Source organism: Marmota flaviventris, chromosome 10, assembly GCF_047511675.1.
Source record: "Marmota flaviventris isolate mMarFla1 chromosome 10, mMarFla1.hap1, whole genome shotgun sequence".
Classification (NCBI taxonomy): domain Eukaryota; kingdom Metazoa; phylum Chordata; class Mammalia; order Rodentia; family Sciuridae; genus Marmota; species Marmota flaviventris.
The window spans coordinates 2,582,304-2,599,971 of record NC_092507.1 but is presented as its reverse complement, the minus strand read 5'-3'; the positions used below and the strand labels follow the sequence as shown (position 1 = coordinate 2,599,971).

The following is a 17,668-nucleotide window of genomic DNA, read 5'->3' as shown; positions in this document are numbered from 1 at the left end:
GGACGACTTCTCCATGGCCACACGCTCCGTGACTCACGTGGAATCTGTGTTTGAAAACGCTGAATGTCAAAAAGGAAGCGCAGCAGCAGCAGCGAGACAGAAATAGGCGCAGCCCCGTTGGCACGGAACTTTCTGCCAGAGCTCCCTAAACACACGGGCGGAGGCAGAGCAGGGCCAGGCCTGCTCACGGTGCCCCGTCCTCCCTCCAGAGGAGAAGGGGCGCGGGACCCTGGGGGCAGCTGCCCGACATGTGGGCCTCGGGCCTCCGGAGCACGGTGTCGGGTGCATCATGCAGCGGTTTCCGGTCCGGCTCGTACTTCCAGGATGGAGTGGCCTCTGCATGGATCTACGGTTCTGCTACATGAGTCACAAACCGGGGCCGCACCTCTGGGAAGCCAGCGGCACCCCAGTCACAGCCCCATTCCCTGGAACTGACTTTGGAGAGAGCTTGCGTCTGCCACGGAAGTGCCTCTACCCTGGATCAGGGGGTGTCTGTGAGTGGCTGCCGCGGTGCTCCCTGGGACTTCAGGCAGGTGGTCTGCTCCTGAGACCCCAGGCTGAGAGGTCCCCAGTCCATCTTGAAGCAAATATGAGGTCCTGGTGCCCACCTCACGTGAGCAAAGCTTGTGCCAGGGCGAGGTCTTCCAGGGGTGCCGTGCGCCCAGCCTGGCACACCGAGTGTGTCTGGGCCTGTCACTGGTGTGTGTGGGCTCCCGGGCTCCAGGCTCCAGGGGGTACGGTGGCTCCTCTCTTGGCAGGGGTGCCCTTTCATGTTGCATGACTTGCCTCCATCGCGTCTGTGGCAAGAAAGCCCAACTGGGCAAGGCCTGGGTGACCCGGCCGCTCCCTCCACCTGCCCGAGCAGGAGTGCCCTGGACAATCCCATAAGGACTGCTCGCTGGGGAGGCCCCTGGAGGCTTCAATTCAATGCAAGAATTTCAACAGGATCCACCAGCAGCTCTGGAGACCTAAGAGCATCAGGGTGCGGCTGACAGGAGCCCAGGGACAGGGCTTGGGGTCGGCAGGATGCTGCCAAATGCGAAGGAGCAGTGCCTGCTAGAGCGCTGGCTTTAGAAGGTCTGTTCTTATCAGGCCCCTGAGCACGGGTGGAAGATTCGAACTCAGGTCCCAGTTAGACCATAATGGAAGAAAAGGCAGACTCTCACCAGCTTCCCCAAGAAACACTGTGTTCCTGTTAATTACGTTTCCTGGTTACCCAGGGATTCGATTCGCCTCCATCTCTGGATTTACAAAGCAGGAAAAAGAATGGGCTAATATCTTTTAGATTAGGAGCAGGGCTAACAAGGTTTCCATGTCATCGTGCCAACATCCTTTGATGAATGGGGACGTGATGGGGACACAGAATTGGGAGGAGCACTGGGGAAGAACTGAAGGACCTGGGCTTGTCCACCAGCCTCCTCCTGGGAGCACCACACTCACCATCCCTCACCCGCTGGGAAGGCTGTGGTCCTGACGTGCTAGGTGGGCACAGGCTAAGGACGCCGGTGGGCATGCACACAGTGCCCACAGCGGCACAATGTCCTCCCCGCTCTGCTGCCATTCCTATCTTAAGGATCACTGTCCCCATGTCAGTGTGGTCACCATCACTGCACCCGGGGCTCAGGTTCTAGATACGACGAGCAGGGGCAGCTGCCCAACCCACCTGAGCTGCACGGGGAGTGGACGGCGCAGACCCTGAGACCAGCCTGTGCTCCGGACAGCATCGTCCGGTGCCGGAGTAAGGGGCAGGACCTGGGGACACCCTACGAAGGCGTTTTCTACAAACTCAAATCCCCAGGAGCAACTTAGTTGTCTGTCGCTTTCTTCTCCTCTCTCCTTGCAGAAAGGGGAGGGTGAGACATTCCAGAACCTTCTGGAACACCCCAAAAAGCTGCGCCCTGGTTATGTGGGTTGGCTCCTGTGTCTGGGTGTTTTCCTCGGCTCGTCCTCTGGTGGGGCCTCGCAGTAGGGAGCTGTAGGTGGCGGAGGCTGTGGGCCTCCACCTTGTGGCTGCTCAGTGACAGGGCTGAGCGGCGGGGGGCAGGGAGACAAGGGGAGCCCCCCCACGGATGGGGCCGACACTCTGGGCCAGGAGATGCTGCTCCTGAATAAGCAGGCCGGCCCCACCAGGGAGGCTCGCATCCGGAACGTGTTGAGCTGCGGGTCCTGCTCCTGTGGGTTAGGCCGTGTCGGGCTCAGAGGATAAACGGCAGCTTAGGTACTTTTCAACAGACTGCACAGCTCAGCTCAGCTCCGAGGTCCTGGAAGAGGGGAAAGTGAACGTCCCCAGAATAAGATTCATCCCAGGGGCAGCTGCTCTAATCCACTCCCCAAAGGGCTCAATATCCCTCTTTAGAGCAGAGCTTAGGAGAGGGCGGCTCCCTCACCCGAGCCTCCTCCCTGGGGATGTGGGGGAGTGACAGGAGCAATGCTTTGTGCCCAGGGCCCGTCCGTCCTCTGTGATGGTGGCTCAGGAGCTCTGTCACCAAGCAGCTGACCATGTACCAGAGAGCCACCACCACCCGCAGCCCAGTGTGGGGGTGAGTGAAGACCTCATCCCTTGGGCGGGGAGGGCACCCGAGGCTCACAGAGACCCTGGGAATATCCCAAGACTGCACAAGCGCTCCGGAGCCCCCGCCAGGCAGCAGCCAGAAAAGCATGTCTGAGAAGTGCTGGCCCTCGGTACCCCCGGGACCGAGAGAAGGCCAGATCATGGCCGTGCACAGGCATTCAGGGCAGCCCAGCTCACGGTGGCCAAGGGACAGCAGCGTGCAACACACGTCCACATATGGCATAGCTGTCACCGGGGAGGGACCACTATGGATTCCTGCCACAGTGTGAGTGAGGCTCAGGAGCACCATGTCAAGGAAACGCAGCCCGGTCCAAAAGGCCACAGGAAGATTCCGTTAATACCCAGTGTCCAAAGTGGGCCGTCCACAGAGTCGGAAAGCAGGTGAGCAATTACCAGGGATGAAAGTGGACTCCACCAGGGTACGGAGCTTCTTTTTGGGGTAATGAAATGGTTTTGGAAATAGAGTGTTCATGTCTGGGAATGAATTAAATGCCACCGCAGTATACTCTTTAATACAGTTAACCCGATGTCAGGTGAACTTCACCTCAATTAAAAAAATCAACAAAAAGGAAATGCTGAGCCTGAGTCCCTCCTGTTAGCTGAGCCTGAGTCTCCCTCCTGTTGGCTGAGCCTGAATCTTCCTCTGGTTGGCTGAGCCTGAGTCCCTTATGTGAAGTCTACCCTGTGGACCCTGACATAAATTCTGCCTGCTGTGACACAGTAGGAGCTCTGGAATTCCCATATAGAAGGAGGTCTTAGAAGAGTGGAAGGGCTGTGGGATCATGGAGGGACAGAGTCATGAAGCAATCCCTTTGTCTCAGAGCTTCAGGGACTTCAGACTCTCTCTGAAGTAAGTGAGGACTGTTGAAGGCAGCAGGGCCAGCAGGCCTGCCCAGTGCAGGACGTGTGCCTCGGACATGCAGGGCATGCATGGAGAGCCCGCTGGCCCTCGCCTCCTTCTCCCAGGACGGAGGCTGGACGGTGCTGGGGAAGAGTTAGGGGCACGTTCTGTTGGTGTCCAGGTGCTGCCCTGCTGACTTCCGTGACCTCAGGACAACGGCAGATGCCCCTCTGCCTCAGTTTACCATAAGTGAAAGAAAGCCAAGGCTAAGTCCTGACCTTGACCTCGGCTGTGAGATTTTAACTAAAGTACGTGAGCTGCTTGGCAGCTGATGAGGAGGAGGGCAGACCTGCAGTGGGTGGTGACATCCCAGGTCACAGACACTGAGCAGGCAGACACACGGACACACACTTGCCACACACCCACCCTGCACATGCCCCTCACACCACTTCCCCCTGGTGATGGAGGAGCCCCAGCCTCACTGACACACAGGTTCAGCCCCCACAGGGGCTATGGAACCCACCACTCTGTTGACATTGGGGGAGGAGCCAAGTGCCCTACATCTTCTCTTGATGGGACGTCGGTACTGACCAGGGCTGCTGGCCCCACCTGGCGCGCTCCCGGGCACCTGCCTCCTCCTGGGGGTGGGCGGGGCATCCTGGGCAAGGTGTGCAAGTGCCTGCTCCCACACTCACAGCCAAGTGTGCAAAGATGCACTGAAGCCACCCTGCCCGCTGCCTGGGTGTCCCTCCCTTCCTCTTGGGCCACCTGGCTTCCCTCCACCCGTCCCCTGAGCCTTGGGTCCAGGGCCTCTCCCTCCAGGAAGTCTCCAGTGCTCCGGGGGTCTCCTCCCAGCTCCTGCGAGTCCATCTGCACCTCCCCGCCCACTCCCCTGGGGACTCCGGAGACACCAGGAGACGGGTCCTCCTCCTGCCCAGCACAGTGCGGAGCTCAGCCGGACTCACCTGCATCTGCTGGGTGTACGTGCCAGGCCCACAGCCAGCTCCTCCCTCGACAAAGTTGCCTGCGGCCTGCCTGGCTCTTGTCGGGGACAGCAGGCCCTCAGAGCCCCCTGGGTGGCTGGTGCTACAGAACCACAGCCCTGCCCTCTAGGTGAGACCCCCAGGGACACATGACGGGGGGAGCATAACAGGTTGGGTTTGCCGGGAGTAGCTGGCTTCTGTGGAAAGAATCAAACTGCAGCCAAGTGCTGGGGGAGGGAGGAGCTGCAGCCTGGGACTCCCGGAGCCCCTCTGGGTGGTGCTGGGCAGGGACCAGCCCATTTCCAGGGCTTCAGCAACAGCCCAGGGCCCTGGCAGCCTGTGGGGGCAATGCCACAGCACCGGGGGACTAATGGGGCCAGTCCATCAACATTTTCTGGGATTTTGAAATGCAGTGTCATAAAAATAAACATGCTTACTCTTGTCTTGCATAATTGGCTCCCTAAAGAATCCTTGCGCCCGGGAAGCCGCTGTCCTCGCAGGAAGCGCGGCTCTTGTCAGCATCTGGGTAGAGTCCTGAATCTTCGCTGTGAAGACGAGGGGTGGGGCCTGGCTGAGCACTGCCCCCCCGGGGTCCGTCCCCCTCCTGTTGACAGCTCCTTCCCTCGGCCTCTCCAGAGGTGAAGCCTCCTGCACAGGAAACCATCTCCCACCCGTGCCCAGCCTGGACAGGACCACAGTCCACAGCATGTCTCCCACTCCACGCCCCAAGACCTCAGGGTCCTTCTCAACCTGGGGCTGCCCAGCAGTCCACAAGGGGCAGCAGGGTTAAGATGTCCTCTAGCCCCAGGCCTAGAGTCCCTGTCCACACCCGCTGACAATCCACAGCCAGGGCCCTAGGGCAGCTGGACCCTGACTCACATCCACTCATGAGGGGCCAGCCCAGGAAGGACACCAGGAGCCCACCGCCACCCCAAAGCCTGAAAGCCAACGTGGTCAGAGCCGGGGCCTTGTCCTCCCCTCCCAAGATGCTGGTATCCGCTTCCGCTTCCCGGTCTAAGAAAACAGGCTCCACGTATCGGCGGCCACTGGACCCACCGGGCATGCGCGTGAGGGAGCCTCCCCACCTGCTGCAGGACAGGACAGCGAGGCCGGAGCTCTGAACTAGCCTGTGACCCACCATTGCCTCTTCCCCAGACACGTGCCTAGAGCCCTCAAAGAGGACAGAGTCCCCAGTGGCTTCCTCTGAGGACATCCGGCCTGGGTCCCAGGGCCCCACCACCCGTGTTGGGGGAGAAGGCCTGGTGTGTGTCCTTTAAGACTGGCCAGCAAGAAGCCCTTCTTCCCATGAGTCCCAGTGTCCCCACCGCAGCGTCTCTGTACCAAGGCAGAATGGAAAGTTTTGTCCTTGTCTTTGTGTCACCGGGACGCTGCACCGTGGAGCTCACACTTGACACCCAATAATGTTTACTGAATGAGAAATGAAGACTGGGGGGGGGGGGGCTCGGCCCGTGCGCGCACGGGGAAGGGGCGGATCTGGCACAGAGGCGCGACCCGGCCCCAGGAGCGCGGTGGCGGCAGGGTCCCCAGCGTCCACACCCAGGGCAGGGAGCGCGCAGGTGGCAGGAGAAGCCCACCAGACCTGAAGGGGACGCAACCGCAGGGTCCACAGTGTCCACAGTGGAGCCTGCCCAGGGCAGGGAGGAGTGACGTCACGCGCCCCAGGGACCTCAGGCCCCGGAGGAGGAGGCCAGGCGGAAGGACCGCAGGTGCCCGCTCCACCCCCGACGGGACGGTGGTGCAGACAGGCAGGTGAGCGGCTCGGAGGCCGGGAGGGACGGAGGGGAGTGGGGAGAGGCCAGGCCAGGGCTGCGGATGCGCCACAGGGACAGCGCCCAGCACCGGGCACACTCACCCGCGGCCGGCGCCGTGTCCCAGGAGCCCCCGGTGCAGCCCGCGCCCCGCAGCCGACCACTCCCCACCTTGCCGTGGAGCGTCTGGAGCGCTTTCCCGAGCCCTCGTGGATTCGGCGACATATTTATTTTTAATTATTAAGTAGACTGAGCAGGAGTATCTGTGTCACGGAAGTGTCTTCATCTCCCCTCGGCATTTCCTTAACTCCTCGCCATGAAATCAGCTCTCATCTTGAGAAGCCTCTGACTGACACCTGGGGGGCAGGGAGACTGGCCGGTGGGCTGGGCGCCTGGGCCAGACCCAGGTGCTGACTCGGCTCCAGAGCAGCAGCTGTTGCTTTTATCTTTTATTATTTTTTTTAAACTTTTGTTTTCTTTTCCCCAAAAGGACAATGTGTAACTTAATAAACAGTTTATATAAAACAGAAATAGAAATGGATTTTATCTAAAACATGAGTGCCACAGGGGATGGAAGAAAGTGCATAAATGGAGTTTGGAGTCCCTGAAATCTGGATTCAAATTCCAGCCCTCCCTCCAGTTAGCTGTGTGACCTGGGGCAAACTACTCTACCTCTCTGAGCTTCAGTTTCATGCTGTGCAGAACGAGAGCAACAATTTGAGCCTCACAAGGATCTCGGTGCATGGACGGAGACCACTTAGGTGGGGTGGACAGCTCAGTGCGTTTTGGCCACCTGCCACAAAGCCTTGGTTATGGAAAGTCCTGGAAACATCGCTGGTTTGGGCACCTCCAAGCTGGGTGGGAAGACAGGAGGAGGAGTGATAGGTACTCCTGGTAAGAGCTAGAGGCTCACGGCTGGATGGGTGGTGCCACCGGGCTCTGCCCATTGCTCACAGGGCCCCGCCCCAGTTCTTATCCTTCAGACCCCAGTGAAGTGAGGAGAGCAGAGCCGCAAACCAGCGCCCGCCTCTGACAAACCCGCAGCCCCGGCTTCACTGAACCAGAAAGAAGAGGCCCGCGGTCCCTGCCTTTGGCTCGGGATCCTCCAGCCTGGTCTCGAAGCACCCACCCTGCGCGCCAGCCGTGGAAAGTGGGACTGACCCCGAGCAGCCTGCTCTATTTTCGGAGCTGACCTGATTTACGTAAGGATCTGGACAGCTCCTCTTATCCCGTAATTATGCACCGGGTCATTTATTACTGTCACTGATGATGGATCTCATAACAGCAGCAACGTGCACACACTGCACCCTGTCCCCAGAGCTGTGCAGACGCCGCCCCGCCTCCTGCGAAGGCTTTGCAGTGCGCTGCCGGGGAAGCCGTGCCCACTCCCACATCACCGCTGACCGAGTTCCCGAAGAGGGAAGCACTGCGCACCTGTACACGCCCAGCTCCCCGCCAGACGGCAGAGAAGGCTGCTTCCTCATCACGCTTGCCTCGTCTGCCAACTGTCGACTCAGGGACCCACAGATGAGCACTCAGCCATGCCTGCACCCCTGACCCCGGCTCCCCTAGTGGGAACATCTTGCAAAACCACAGTGAATGATACAATCAGGTCATTGACAGGCAGGCGGTAAAGGTGACATTTCCACAGCCACAAAAGTCCCTCCTGTTGCCCCACCCTTGTATCCCTAGAAACAACTGTTCTATTCTCATTCCTAGGACTTTGCCACTCCAGTGCTGTGGGATCACCACGCCGTCTGCCCTCTTTGGGAATGGCTCCTTTCTCACTGGGCATGGTCCCTGGAGGTCCGTGCAGACAGACTGTTGGGTGCACCAGTGACCCTCGTTCTTACTGTGGAGCACTCCTGGGGCAGGGCACCAGGGGGGCTGCCGCAGACTCTGTCTTCCATGTCTGTCTGTGTACACACCCAGCGGGAGCACGTGACTGCACGGCAGGTGTGGCTTGCTCTGGTGAGAAGCTGCTCTTCCGGGCAGCCGGAGCAGCTTCCTTCCCCACCAGCACCCTGAGCACCATCTAGTTCCTCTGTTCCCTGCCGGAACTTGGTGATCAGGCGGGTTTTGCTCCTGCCTTCCAATTCCTTTCACTAGTGGCCACTGGAGCCCAGCATCTTCCCAGCACTCTTTGCAATCTGAGTGCCCTCCTCTGTGGAACATCCTTCTGATTTCTCTCCTCCCACGAAGAGCCCTTCATCCATCCCCCCCGATGCTACTCTGCATCAGATGTGCAGTTCAGAAATATCTCCTGCTCCGTACGTTGTCTTCTCAACTGAAGAGTCTTCCATGAGGTGCATTTCATTCTGAGGAGGTCCAATTTATCAATTTTTCCATCAATGGATGTTGTTTGGGGTGTCAAGTCTAAAAACTCTTTTCCTGAAGTATTTTTCCTGTTTTCTGAAAGTCTATAGCTGTATGTTTTGCACTGGATTCTAGGATCCGTTCTGAGTTAATTTCTGAAAAAAGCATGGGACTCGAGGTGCATTTGATTTTCTTTTTGGTGACGGATGTCTGGTAGCTCCGGTGCCCTTCGTTGAAAAGGACACCTCTTCCCCGCTGATCTGGCAAAGTCTAGTTGGGCACACTTGCAGGGTCCCCTTCTGCCTGCTCTAGTTCACAGATCTCTGCTCCTTCACGGCTGAACGCCGTCCCACCTCCTGCTGCTCCACAAGTCTCACAATCCGCTGTTCTTGTCCCTTTGCCTCTACCTATGAGCTTTAGAATAATCTTTCTTATGTGTATGAAGTTCTTGCTGAGATGTTGCTGTAAGAATGGCATTGAATTCTCCTGCAGTTAGACAAGTAACATCCTGGGTGTGACGCATCCTCCAATCCATGAACATGGTATGTCTTTTCGTCTACTTACAATCTTAGACTTCTTTTATCAACTCTGTGTCATTTTCAGCATAAAAAAAAAAAAAAACTCAGGGTAGCTTTTGTTGGTTTATTGCTACAACCAAGCATTTCATCTGGGCAAGTATAAATGACGTTTGTTACAGGTTGCATCTGGCATGTCTGCCAAAGGCCCCCAGGTTGGCGCTGTCGGGAGGAGGTGGAGCCTTTAGACGGTGGGGCCTGCTGGGAGGAAGTGAGGTCCCTGAGGGCATGGCCTTGAAGGGGACCCAGGGACTCTGCCTCTCCTTGCTCTGTGGCTTCCCAGCTGCCATGCCGGGAGCAGCTCCTCTGCCACACCATCTGCCGTGGTGCATGGTGCTTCCCAGACCCCAGCAGCACTGGGAATAATGTCCTCCGTTCAGGCTGATTTGTCCCAGGTTTTTGCTACAATAAAGGAAAGCTGGGTCTTTGGTGGTGTTAGTTTCTGATCTTCCTGCTCGTTGACAGAAACACAACTGATTTTGTACAATTAGCTTGTGCTCCGTGACCTGTGGAACTGCTGGTCAGGGTTTTGCTGAGACATGGTGCTCCTAAGTAGACGATCCTACCATTGCCTTGTGGGCAGCTGTATTTTTCCTGTTGGCCCTCGTCCCTCAGTGTTCCTGTATCACACTGGTTAGGAAGTCGTCCTGGTCTCCTGGTAAATGAGCCGTTTCTCACGATGAAGAACAGAGTGTGAGCAACAGGTCTGACAGGTGTCCCCCATGGGGTTGAGGAAGCGCCTGTTCCTACTGCACTCAGGGGTGCCATCGCGAGCACAGGTAGGCCATTGTCAGTGCCTTCTCTGGGTCAACCGATGTGGCTCCATAACTCTCTCTGTAGATTTTTGACATGGCAGATAGCACTGACTGATTTCCCAGCATCAAACCATCCTTGTATTCATGGAATGAACCCCACTTGGCCATGGCATGGACATCTCTTGACATATCACTGAGTTCTATGAACTAATATTTTATTAAAAACTCTTTGCCTGTTTTCACAAACAATATTGCTGTGCTGCTCTGTGGTTTGATGTTTCTTGTGCTTTGGTTGGGCTTTGATTTCAAAGTGATGCCAGTTTCATCAAATGAGTTGAGGGCATTAATGTTTAATGGCATCTCCTGGTGCAGGGCTCTACCCATGGGGATTTTCCCCTCCTTCAGTCTAAACATCTTCCAAAACCAGGCCTTCCAGGAAACAGCGTGAATGCACCCCACAGCCCCCGCACACCATGGCTCCTCAGCCAGCACAGAGCTCTTTCTCTGGAGACCCTGCTACTGGAGCAGCTGGTACCTGAAGCCTTCTTGGCCCTTCAGGATGACAGACAGCAGGATCCATGTGTCATTCAGAGAAGGTCTTCGCATCAGCCCTTGCTGTAAGAAGCGGCTTAGTTTGATGCTGTCACAAGGTTCCATAAGTTCAAATCCCAGGGTCTCAGCGGGAATCTGCCCTGCTTAACCCAGTTGGTGCATTCAAAATAATGTGAATCAGATCAATATGGAAGCTATCTCAGACCTTAGAGAGCTTATGTTTAAATCAGATACAGCTCCAAATGGGGGATTTCCTTCAATACAAATTACTGGTACCTAAGGAAGGGCGACCATGGGGGATCACATGGTCACCACAGCAAAGGCCCCTGGGAACCCATGCTCACTCAGCCCACCATTCAAACGCCACCTCCTGGGGGCTGTGTCTGGCAGCAAGCTACCCATCTGGGGGCCTCACCCAGGTGGGCCTCACCCCTGGTGGGCAATACCAACTCACCATGACAGCCCACTGTCCTACCCAGCCCTGGCCAGCCTTGCGGGACCAGGTGCCCCTCTGGCCCAAGACACAGCAAAGTCCTAGCCACGCCTCCTGCCACGATTCTTGGCTCAGATTCACAGAAGGAGCACTGCAAGTTTGCACACGCAACCCTGTGAGGGCCGGAAGATTTGAAGAACTGGTTGTTCACTTGGTGACAGAGTCCCTGATCATGTCTGCGCCGATACCTAGGACCCCAGCTCCTCACACGATGTGCTCACCTGCACCCCACACACTCACACACAACACACGGGCACACTCACATGTACATAAATGGGCACAACCAAGTTCCTGGCGCAGGCTCTCAGGAGCTGACATTCAAACCAGGCCTCTGTGCCCCTTTGCCATGTCTCCTCCTCCCTGAGGCCCAACACGGGAGTCTCTGGGCCTCTGTTACGTGCTGGTGCCCAACACGGGAGTCTCTGGGCCTCTGTGCAGATGAAGCTCAAGGGGCCCTGGGACGTCTGACCCCTGGGGCGTCCACTCAGGAACTGCGTGGTACAGGCCCAGTGCTGCCTGGGATGTCCAGGGGAGGACACGTGTCCTCTGAGAGGCCAGCTCTCCTTTGGCAGCCAGCCCAGCCTCTGACCCACCTTTGCACCTGCTTGTCTCACCATCAGTCACCTGACCCCTCCTCCCTGACTTTGGGAAGCCTATTACACTGAGCACTCGTCCACCCCCACCCCCCCAGGATCCTGCGGCTATGCTCGTTACTCACTGGTGTGAGAGGTGCCCAGAGGGTGCAAATGCTCAGCTGGCACAGCTCTCTGGGCCACAGGCCACAAAGATAGCAGCCACAGCTCCCCTTGCTGTGCTGCTCTGGTGCTGGCACATCCTGGATAGCACGGGTGCTCACAGACACCCCAGCGGGTAAGGAAGGAAGTTACCCTGGTGGCCTCCAGCGCCCATGCTGGACAGGGACAGTGCTGAAGGCAGACACTCGGGGGTGTCTAAAGAAATCACTGGTCCTAAAGACACTGCTTCTGGGTTTCCCTGGGAAATGTCTAAACTGACCCGACAGTCACCAGTCCCACGTGGCAATCAGGAAACTGGAAACGCAGATGTATTCTAAGAATAAGTCACACACCTGATCCCAAGGAGTGAGGGACAGGGTACCCTCAAGCCCATTAACACCGTTTCTCCTGGGTTCACATTGAAATGACAACCGTTGGGTTGGATTGGGTTAAATTAAATCCATCTCCAATTTTTTCCATCTATTTTTTAATGCAGCTCCTGAGAGTCTGGAAACACCGACGTGGCTTGTATCCCTATCTGCAGGGCAGCGCTGGTCTCTCCCCGAGGAAGACTGTTCCCTCCCTGAGGGCAGAGACCGGCTGGCCCGTGGGTCTGCCGTGCCTCTGCTGAGGATGGTGGGTGCCCCCACCCGAGCACTGAGGAAGAACAAAGGGGAGGATGAGGCTGAGAGCAGAGGCCAGTCCCCAGGACGGGGGACACTGAGAGCAGCCGCTTATCTAAAGTGACTTCTGAGGCTCCTGCGGGGCCCGGGAGGGGGCAGTTCAGAGTAAGACCCGATGTGCTCACCCAGACACACACACCCAGCGCTCCCTGCCCAGGACGCAGACCGGGGCCTCCCTCCATCCCCCTTTCCCAGTGGAGCAACTGCTGAGTCCCCACCAGGGCTGCAGGCAGGGTCTTCAGCCCCATCTGCCACGGCCTCAGGGCTGCGTCCCCACCAGCAGCAGCTCTTCTCCCTCACCCACAGCCAGGCCTGCACCGCCCCCCGTTCCCGCCCCCGGCACCCCCTCCCTCCAGGCAGCTGAAGGTCTGACACTGTCACTCCTACTGAACTGATAGTGACGGCAGGCAGAGCTGATGGCATGGTTTCTCCTGAGCATCTCTGTACTCTAATCGTGACAAAATCCTCGAGCCCAAGGAGCCGTCGCTGTTGGTAGGATTGAGAGCACCAGGGAGCCAGGCTGAAGAGCGAGCCTCTATCTGGGGCAGGAGAGCACCCAAGCCTGAGGCTGCGAGCGCGTTCCTGGATCTCGGTGCACAGCCGGGCACAACCCGTGACTCGATGAAACAGGGGCACCGTGCCACGGCGACACACTTTCCGTCCACAGACACCCCAGCGTCTCCTAGTGCCAGACCCTCCACGGCACTGCCCACAGGGACGCTCAGCCGGGACCCTGCGCTCCGCTCCAGGGCAGAACAGGAGCCTGGCACACGAGGTCCTGCGCGTTCCCAACCAACACAGCCCCTGCTCCTCACAGCCAGGTTCACGTTCCTGCTGTTGCTGCTGCTGCTGCTGCTGCTGCAGTGGCGGCCCCTTCGAGCTGCCCCAGAGGTCACAGGCCAGCAGAGTCAGGGAGCAGCGTGACATCCCTAGGACAATGGGCAGCAGAGCCCCAGGAGCCACACGGCTCAGGGAACTGCCCAGAGGGCTGGCAAAGACGGGAAGGCAGACAGGTGGGGCCCCAGCCTGGCCCGCCCTCCTGGGCCTGTACCAAGGGAAAGCACCATGAACGGTCGAAGTCCAGTGAGCAGACCACACAGGCGCAGTCTAGGGTGAGCTCAGAAGGCGCAGGCCACAGGATTTGAAGCACAGGAGAATTCAGCTTTGAGCCACCAAACTTTTGGGGGATGGATAAAGAAACAAAGTTGGTCTGGAGATGCAGCTCGTAGTAGAGAGCTTGCTGCAAACGTGCAAGGCCCCAGATTCCATCCCCAGACCACAGGGGAAAAAAGAAAAAAGAAGGTGCAAAAAAAAACAACAAAAAACCGAAGAGCTCCCGCCCTGGACACGGACGCAGACGGCCCTGACTCCTCCCTCTGGGCCTCCTGTCCAGCTGTAGGAACTCCTAGGTCCTCTGCAGACACATGACTTGGGACACACTGTCCTCCCCTGGGGCTCCTCTGGTTCTACTGTAAATATTTACCAACTTCAAGATCCCAGGGACCAATGGTAGGATCCTGGTCTCTGTCATCGGAGGAGCTCTTGGCAAGGAGGTGGGGGAGGGGGTGGCACAGCGCTCAGGCCACTTCTCTGTGCCTGCCTGTCCCAGTTAACTCGGGCCATCCACAGTCAGGCAGCTGCCAAGCTCCCCAGCAGCAGGACAAGCCCCGTCTTCCCCTCAGTCCTGGAGGGGCCTTGGGGACCTGGCACTGAAGCAGCACCCACCACCCCTGGTTGGTTATTGTGGGGTTCAGGTCGTGGCCCTGACGAGGGGTAGCAGCTGCCCTCCTCCGCCTGGGTCTTGCCCCAGCCCCGACAGGGATGGAAGCCAGAGGGCCCAGGGCACCCTGAGGGCCTGGCTCTGCCATGGGCACACTCCGGCCCGACTTGCTGCTCGAAGCAGATTAACTGAGAGTTAATCTGAGTTATGTAACCACCGTTCCCCACTCGGTGGCCTCATGAGTCACCAGCCCCTTTGAATTCCTGGAAGGGGTCTCCGAGGAACAAAAAGCAGGGTCAGATGCACCCTGTTTGTCTGCTCTGGCCCCAGCGAGCCCCTGCTCCCGCCTCCCCCTTCTGTCTGACTGGCACTGGGCAGGAGCAGCCCTCTCAAGCCAGACTTCAAACGTGGAAATCTAGATCAAGGATATTCTTGGCTTTCCAAGCTAATCTTTACATCAATTTGGTCTCTACTGACTTGTAACCCTTTGAAGAAAACTTGGCAGCTCCGTATTTAAAGCAGATGACTCCAACGCCACCCCCGGGAGGAGCCCTGGCGCTCCGGGCTCCGTGCAGACTGCAGTTGAGCTCTGTGCCCACCCACCTCATGGGGACCCAGGGAGCAGCCTTCTTCAACACACTCCAGGTGTCCTGTGGGCTCCCGCCAAGTCTCAGGGACACAGGACGCAGGGGGCACAGAGCCACATCTTCCAAATGCCTTGTTTGTGTCAGAGACAGAGGCTGGGATCAGGATGATGTGTCTGGGATGGGACACGGCCATCCCCAGAGCGACCCCTGCCAGAAGGCTGAGGCACACAGAGGGGAAAGCAAGCTGATCCCTCTCCAGGGACCCACAGACAGACGCCCCAGGGAGGCGCAGAGCTGTCTCAGCTCAGCTCCTGTGCTGCCTGGCCTGCTTCACTCTCCAATGCACAGAGGCAAAGGAAGAGGTGATTAAAATAAACAGACAACAGAGACGGCTGGGAGGGGTCCAACCCGGCTCCCCAGCAGGACGGCGGATCCCCAACAAGGGCCGAGCTTAAGGGGGACGGACTCATGTTGCTGAAGATTTGAGCTGCCTCCTAAATTTGTGATTTATTCCAGCATTATTGTCCCTGATGGGTATCACAGAGGCTGACACTACACAGATTCCAGTTGCAATCAATTTAGTAGCAGCAGCTGGAAGTCGGCACCAGCCAGGATTCACCGGGAGCGTGGCGCTGTGGACAGAGCGTTGGACTCCATCCGCCGGGCTGTTCAGCTCCAGCTGCTGGGGGACTTCAGTCAGGGACAGTGTGAGCCAGCTCCGCGGGTCCCTGTGGGAGGCCCGGGCACATGACAGCATGCACACTGAGGACTTGAGGAACTGAATGATATGGTTAGACATGCCCGGGGCCCAGAGAGAAGGGGCAGTGGAGCCTCGGGGGTGAGAAGAGACGAGTAACCCCGAGGCACACAGCCTGGGAGTGAGCACGGGGCCCTCTGCAAGGGATCGCAGTCCTGAGCAGGCTGGGATGGACGTGGGAAGCCCCACTTGCCACCAGGCAGCCAAACTCGGAACTCGGAACTCGGGGCAGCCTGCTGAGTAAGCACACCCTCCGGGCTACTGCTCCAGGGTCTCCTTCAAGGGCTGCCCTTCCCTGTGCTGGGAAGTAGCTTTGCATTTGGATACAATCAGCACCACCACCACCAAAAAAAAAAAAAAAAAAAAAAAAAAACCAGAAAAGTAGATCGATTAGACTCCATCTGCTCTCTCTCCTAAAAAGTCAAGGCTCCAAGTACAGCTCAGCTCCAACACAAAAGGAAATAACCCAGCCCAGACTTCGCCTTGGAGCTGAGAAGCCCCTCCCCCAGGTTAAAGGAGACTCTTCCTGGCAGAGGTTGCACTCAGCCTCTACCTGTCCGAACCAGCCTCCAAGCTCGGTGGCAAGATGCCCAGTGCTCACCTGGGGAGCCAGGCAGCAAACTTGCAAGCAGAGGCCCAGGGCTTTCTGGAAAGGAAAAGTGCACCCCCTGATCGTGAGCAAGAAACCCCTCTGTTCCCAGCCCCTGTGCCTCCAGAGTGATGTGCAGCCACCAGACCCCCTGGCTCAGGCCTCTCACCCTAGCCAGGAGTCGGCACTAGCAAATATGACCGAGGGCTCTGCCATCAAGATCGCGGAGAGGTGACAGCTCATCCGTAGAGGCACATTTACAGAATATCTCCCGTGCTAACATGGATGGGGAGAAAAACAAAAGGTCATACTTCAAAATCACCAACAGAACTATTTCTGAAAGCAAAATCTCAGGAAGCTCTTATGTGGGGATGCTGTAAAGGAATTGTTTTAGAGAATTTTGAATCAAAAGAGAGGTTTCTGTGCATAATATTTGTTCTCCTCTTCCCTTATCAAAATGTATTCATCTTTCAATCTAGTAACTTAGCAATAAAAAAGAAAAAAAGCCTGAGCCTGTTCAAGTAAGTTGCCATCAGCAACCTAGTGGCAGGAGGCAGCTCCGGAAGCATTCAGGAGCTAAAGGCAACTGCCGGGCAGGGTGGAGAACTGTTTGGTCATTCACCAGGCCCATGGGGTCTGGCTGAGACCCGGGACAATCCAGAGCTGAAGCGCATACTGCAGGCTGGCAGGGCACCTGGATCCGGGTCATCTGGGCAAAGCTGTCCTTGCTCCCTTTTGCCGACACCCCAAGCCCAAACCTTATCTAGCCCAAGCACACCAATCAGTTGATCCAGGCCCAGCAACAACCAACACCCCACAGGATCAGCTTCATGATTAACCTCTTAAATCCCACAGCCACAGTCAAGTCCCGTGGACAGGCAAAGGGATGCCAATGAGAACATTCGACAATTTTCATAAGATGTGTTAAGCAGCATTTACCCCTCCGTGCCAAATCCACTCATAAATCAAGGGTAGCTAGAAAACCCTTGGCAGGCTAGTCCCCTTTCCATTTCTCAAAATCAGGACGCGCACTCTTCCTCCCTCCCTTTGCCCCACTCCCCCCAGCTTCACGCCAGGTGGGGGCGGCGGAGGCAGCCTGTTCTAGCAACTGCTGACCCCCTTCAGCCCCAGCGCGGGAGCGCAGTGCATCCCAGTGGACAAACTCGGGAACCGCAAGCAGGGTTTCTCCGCCTCCACCTTAAGTCCTCTTGGCTCTGGGCTCCAGCCCCGACCCAAAGGCACCAGCTCTGCGGGAGACCCTGGCCGGAGCGAGAGGGGTAGAAGGTAGCTCTAAAGGGGACAAGTGCGTTCTGGTTGGCCCTGGGGCCCCCAGTGCAGGGGCCGGTGGAGTCAGAGTACCCGGGTGGGTGGGCAAAGTTTGCTGAGAAGGGTCCTTCTGAAAGCTCCCGCCACAGTGGCTGGGCTAGAACCCTGTTTGAGCGGGCCCTGGAGTCGGGGACACAGACCAGCACCCTGGCTCACCCATGCCGAGTGTGTGCATGTGAGTGGCTCGGAAGGCTGCCTGCTGTTGCTCCCCCAGAGCCCGGGCTCTCCAGTCTCAGTTGCCCGCCAGCTGTGCGCGACAGTCCGCCCGGAGGTCACCCAAACACAGCTGGGTCGTCAGCTGGGATCCTAGGAGGCTCCTGTTCAGTCCCGGGCCCAGAGGAAGAGATAGAAGGGCGGGTGGAGCGGCTGGTTCAGCTTTCCTCCGACTCCGCCTGCAGCGCTCTCCCGGGGAGCCA

General features: G+C 57.7%; 1 protein-coding gene across 1 annotated transcript in view; it reads right to left on the bottom strand.

Moving 5' to 3' along the window:
- Ajap1 (adherens junctions associated protein 1) overlaps positions 1 to 15,379 on the bottom strand; it is a 91,340-nt gene extending 75,961 nt beyond the window's left edge. The window contains exons 1-2 of the mRNA XM_071618538.1: positions 15,186 to 15,379; positions 13,067 to 13,261 (exon numbers count right to left, since the gene is read on the bottom strand). Of these exons, the coding sequence (XP_071474639.1) occupies positions 13,067 to 13,261; positions 15,186 to 15,379 (389 nt within the window). The remainder of the gene's footprint in view (positions 1 to 13,066; positions 13,262 to 15,185) is intronic.
- Between the last annotated feature and the right edge of the window lie 2,289 nt (positions 15,380 to 17,668).